At 38.1% G+C, this 6,000-nt stretch overlaps 1 protein-coding gene across 6 annotated transcripts in view; it reads left to right on the top strand.

Annotated features, from left to right (window-relative positions):
• COL11A1 (collagen type XI alpha 1 chain) overlaps positions 1–4,583 on the top strand; it is a 161,157-nt gene extending 156,574 nt beyond the window's left edge. For 5 of the 6 annotated variants that reach the window (XM_075286279.1, XM_075286274.1, XM_075286273.1 and 2 more), the window contains one exon: positions 2,737–4,582. In XM_075286279.1, the coding sequence (XP_075142380.1) occupies positions 2,737–2,883 (147 nt within the window). In that variant the 3' untranslated portion in view covers positions 2,884–4,582. Of the gene's footprint in view, positions 1–2,736 lie in introns of all 6 variants that reach the window. The other variant, XM_075286277.1, reaches the window with a different exon arrangement.
• Positions 4,584–6,000: the final 1,417 nt, after the last annotated feature.

A 6,000-nucleotide genomic window follows, 5' to 3' on the forward strand; every position in this document is an offset into this window, starting at 1 on the left:
AATATCATATTCATTGCATAGAACAACATGAAGTATCATATTCATTGCATAGACCACCATGAAGTATCATATTCATTGCATAGACCACCATGAAATATCATATTCATTGCATAGACCACCATGAAGTATCATATTCATTGCATAGAACAACATGAAGTATCATATTCATTGCATAGACCACCATGAAGTATCATATTCATTGCATAGACCACCATGAAATATCATATTCATTGCATAGAACAACATGAAATATCATATTCATTGCATAGAACAACATGAAATATTGTGTTTATTCCATAGATAAAAAGAATATTATCTTGTAAAAAAAATATGACATGACATGTATTTGCATAGTATGGTGCCGCATGATCTTCAGAGTGTTTAGCAACATGCACGTCCACCTAATGAGTTGATGCTGGTGGACAGACATGCTCAGTCACTCTCTGCTACAGCCAGGTCCCTGCAAAGTGGCAGACAAGCAGCCAATTGAAATAGTTGATTTCCCAGCTTACCTGGTGCCTGCTGTGGATATCATATAATATATAAATTCACTTATCTTGATCCTACAAATGGGACTATATTGATTGTCAGATGTCAGAGGGGGAAGGAGTCTGATTTGCTCCAGAGCCCACCTTCATTAACACAGATTAGCTGGAACACTAAGGGAAGACAAAAGGCAAAGATGATGAAAAAGTTTGTTTGCAAATTAACTTTAAATAGCTAATAACAACATTTCTGAATTTTTTGGGTATGCAAATAACTAATGAGATGACAGCTGTAACCATGTCAGATTTCCAAAACCTTGATGCGGTCAGCAGTCAATAAAGTCTTTGAATCCACCAGAGATTGGATAATTCTCATTGTAAGGCAGTTTGTCCTTGCACTGAAAAAAATGCTATACAAACCATATTATAAAGGGGATAATGTGATGCGAAAACAACAGGAGCCAGGTTAAGAATAGACCATTATAACTGCATAGTCAAATACCATCTGGGGCTGGGATACTTTACATTGTCCTTATAAATGTTAGGTTTTCATTCTTTAGAAATGTCTCTAAAGTTCACTTGGCTGGAAGGCTAGCATTTGCATTACATAAAAAAATAAAGTAAGACGCATGGTATGATGTTGTTTTAGAGCACATATAGAGGAATGTATTCTTTCAGCAGCAAATCATAATCTAAAATATTATAATGTTGCTTCATAAAATTAATTTTCTAATATCCTTTTAATGAATTCCGAGTAGGGTTGAGCCGATCTTGAGATTTCAGGATCGTTTTTAAAATCTGATTTTCGATCATTTTCCAGTCGATCCCGGTCATGAAATTTGCTCAATCGCCGATCGGCATCCGATCTTTCCCGATCGCTCAACCCTAATTATTATATTATAATAATTAGGGTTGAGTCGATCTTGAGATTTCAGAATCGTTTTTAAAATCCAATTTTCGATCATTTTCCAGCCGATATCGATTGTGAAATTTACTCGATCGCTGATCTTTCCCGATCCCGATCACTCAACCCTAATTTTGAGTTAATACACGGGAATCTCATCTATTAGCAAGAGTGGAGTCCAGCTACAAGTAGGAGGATCTACTGCGTTAGAGGAGCACTGATTTCTATGAGCTCTGTGTACGGTCTGTGAAGTCATGGAAGAATTTGGCACTTGCTACCAGATTCCCTGATAGATTACATTTAATTATTACTAGGGGTCCAAATTGGCAGCCGTAGGAGAAATAGGGTGTAGCGTTGTGCTCATTCAAATAAATGGGTTATCATGTAATACATGATCTAAGTGTTCTAGATTGGGAGATAGACATCCACGTCAAAATCCACTGCCAAAAAACTCCATGTGAATAGAGATGAGCGAGTAGTGTTCGATCGAGTAGGTGTTCGATCAAATACTACGGTATTCAAAATACTCGTACTCGATCGAACACTACTCGCTGTTCGAAGTTTGAGGTTCGATGCAGAACCAGCGTTGATTGGCAGAATGCTATACATTCTGCCAATCAACGCTGGTTCTTCTCTTACCTTTAAAAGTCTTCTCCATGCAGCGTCCCCGCGGCGTCTTCCCGCTGGAATTCACTCTGCCTAGGCATCCGGCCTAGGCAGAGCTGACTGCACAAGCGTGGGCATGCCCTCGCATGCGCAGTCGGCTCTGCTTAGGTGTTGGGCCGGGCAGAGCCGACCGAGCATGCGCAGTCGGCTCTGCCTAGGCCCCGATGCCTAGGCAGAGTGAATTCCAGCAGGAAGACGCTGCGGGGACGCTGCGCCAGGAGAAGACTTCAAGGAGAATCCAGCCCGACCATCACTCGTGGACTTGGTAAGTATAATTTTATCGAATTTTGCGTACCCCTGAAACGAGCATTTCCCCCCATAAACTATAATGGGGTTCGAAATCCGTTCGAACAGTCGAACAGTGAACGGCTGTTCGAATCGGATTTCGAACCTCGGAAATTTTAGTGTTCGCTCATCTCTACATGTGAACTGACCCATGTTCTTCTAATTCTAGACAATATCTTTAAGATACCTGTCCAAAGACAGTGGATTATAAAATTACAGATGTAAGAGATTATGACAAAGCCATGGGCAAGAGCATGAATGTGAGCAGCCCATGGTATAGACAAACTTGGTATAATACATACATAGATGGCAGAACATATTTTGATACGCTAGTGTTAGAAAACAATTGACTTTATCTTTAATACCGATCACTAACTTACGATATTCTTTTTACAGCTGAGGAAAGGATATGCAAGAACAGTCCTTGAAATCAACACTCTGAAGATAGATCAGTTGCCTATAGCAGATGTTATGATAAGTGACTTTGGGGATCAGAACCAGAAGTTTGGATTTGAGGTCGGACCGGCCTGCTTCTTAGGTTGAGACTGGAATCCGGACAAGCAGCTTAATAAAAAGTGTAAAAAAAAATCTTCCTAAAAAAAAAAAAAGCGTCAGGCTTTGGATACCACCAGAGACGTGTTCGCCACATGCAAGTTTTGAATATGGATTGTGCAGAGGGGAAGAAAAGCCAAATACATAGAAAAAAAAGTTCACTGCATATGAGTTACTTAGAATTTGCCAGGCGCCCTCACCTGGGGCAGAATCACATGACTAAAGCAGTTGCAAAAATATGAAGGACTTAGATGTGATACTATAGAGACAGCTGTGTCCTCCTTTCATGGGAAACGTTTGGTGCTGAAGAACATCCAAAGACAGGCTTCGTCCATCATAGGTGCTATTCTTGTAAATGGGTTTACCAAATGCTGTATACATGTAGTTACTCTCCATACGTATTATCAGGCGTGCATGTCCTTTTCCAAAACTTGCATGTGACTCTGGGTTGAGCCATAAAACTAAGAGCAAAATTAAAACCTCAAAAGGTTCCCCACTGTCTAGACCGGATGCAGTGTCTGTACTGTGCAAAATACCATGTTATTCCAGTGGACTCCAACCCTTCTTTCTGACTCCAAATAAAATCCCTTTGTATATATTGATGTGGAAGACCTCTCTTATTTGCTGTTGCTAAACAAAATAAATCTATATAAATATATATATATATATATATATTTACATTCTTTATATATAAAGCCTCAGGTTGCCAAACTGGAAGACAGAAATGATAATCTTAAAAAAAATTCACTATTTTTGTGTTGCATTTTTCTTTTGCAAAATGAAACCATTTTGGTGCAATATTTGATGGTGCTAATACCTCATTCCAGGATTTTGTGACATGCATGTATATACCTAAAATAACTTTTTTTTTTTTAATTATTATTTGTGGTCGGGGGAAAATGTGTATTAAGAGAACTATTTCTGTATAAGATATTTGTCAATTTTGTGTGAAGTCATTGGTCAGCGCACGTATGTTTAGATTTATGTAGCATCGAGGTTTGTGCAACTTCTAACAAGGAATATTAAAACTGGACACGAAACAGTCATGTTATGTATTTGTTCAGTGTTAAAAAAAAAACAAAAAAAAACTTCGAGCAATGGAATACCAGACGGACAGTATATATGTTAATATGTGCCGACTGCTATTTATGTTCTAGCTGTTCCAAGCAGACACAGTCATATGTTGGTCAGCAAGCCGCTACGTTGTTGAACCCATGAATAGCTTTCAGATATTTATGTACACAATTTTGTCAAGGTCATGTGATTCTACCTGGTTGCCTAGCAACCTAGGCGGGGCTGCTAGTAACGCCATCCAAAAATTTTTTTTTTTTTTAATTAGTCTTCCAAACTTCTTGTGGTCTTTTCCTCCCATTCTGGTTTTAGCTGGAAAATAAAGATAAAGATTTTCACATTAAAAATAAAATTCTTTTGTAATTATTTTTCATAATATATGTAAGACTTGAAAATTGTGTGTTACTCTTTCATAAATAAACTGTTAAATTAATTGGTCTCAGATCCCACTAGCTCATTTTCCCATGACATTTAATTAACAGGATATAGAATAAACATTTTTTTTTTCTTTTGCTGTTGATTTTTTTTTTCTACAAAAAAAATGTTACTGTCACCTCAGAGAAGATATGAAAATGTCATCAATAAATTCAAGTCTTGTTTACGTAAAATGTTCCTTTCCTTTATTAAAAGAGATACTGGGTTAAGCATAACAACAAATCCGATATCGTGGTCAGTTTATGCACGTTTTCTTGTCTTGACAAGATGTCTCGCTATTAGTAGAACGTCACGCGCTGCATAGCGTCATCATATTCCGCAGCGCTTTACGGATGTTGTCAATCTTTTCACTTTATTCCTGAACTACTACTGGAATCCATAAGCACTGACATCTTCCAAGCCCATAACAATGAGATGATTATGTACCTAAACCCATCAGGGACTTGTGTGATCCAAAATCCAACACAACTTCTCATGACCGTCCTTGTCATAGACATCATTGGCGAGACAAAGTTACTAATGTCTACATGAAATGGCAGAAGATTGTCTAAAGCAGTGATTCCCAAAGTGGTCTAGGTGGAGCCCCAGGGGTCCACGGAAGACTCGACAGGACCATTGTTAGCTCTAATCTACACATTTTTTGCCAAGTTTTGGGAATATGGTAGAAATGTAGCAGCAGGGGGTCCACTGAAACCAGTAAAAATTTGAAAGTGGTCTACGAGAAAAAAAGTTTGGGAACCTCTGTTCTAAAGTGTAAAACTCCTACTCACTATAACCAGACCAGCAAGCAAGCTCCAAAACAAAGCTGCCCAACTTACTCTAAAACTCATGTATTTGCAAACCTCATGGTTTTAGTTTCCCTATCAAATACAATCCAGTGCAACAATATGTGGTCTCATTTCTGCAGGAACGTTAGAAAGGTTAGAAAGCTACAATAGCAAAACTACTTATCAGTCTAAATTTAAGAATGTCTTCCATATCTCACCATGTATGTAACAATAGACCCAAACGAGAGCTGGTTGAATAATATACACAAACGCAAAAAGATTTTACTATTTTTATCCAATATCAATTTTATCTAGAATTAAAAACTGTAAAAAGATGCATGGGGCAACACGGTGGCTCAGTGGTTAGCACTGCAATCTTGCAGCGCTGGAGTCCTGGGTTTGAATCCTGCCAGGAACAACATCTGCAAGGAGTTTGTATGTTCTCCCCGTGTTTGGGTGGATTTCCTCCCATTCTACAAAGTCTTGCTGATAGGAAAATAAATGTACATTGTGATCCCTATAGGGGGCTCACAATCTACATAAAAAAACAAAACTGTAAAAAGTTTTATCTCTGCCCAGCCTTAGATTCTGTGGACATAAATAAAATGTAATTGATATATATATATAGCGAGGAAGGTAGCTCGGTAGCAGCGGTGATGCAGACCCAACCAGACAGAGATGGGGACACAGTGTCTGGTGCAAACAGTTTTATTTGGAATAACAGCAAAATAAATAAATCTTCACTTCAGGTATAGAATAAGCAAAAATATAATAAATTCAGGCAAAAATGTCAAAAAAAATCCTGCTCATCAGAGCACTAACAATAAAAAATTAA

Source organism: Leptodactylus fuscus, chromosome 9 (genome assembly GCF_031893055.1).
Source record: "Leptodactylus fuscus isolate aLepFus1 chromosome 9, aLepFus1.hap2, whole genome shotgun sequence".
NCBI classification, from domain to species: Eukaryota; Metazoa; Chordata; class Amphibia; order Anura; family Leptodactylidae; genus Leptodactylus; species Leptodactylus fuscus.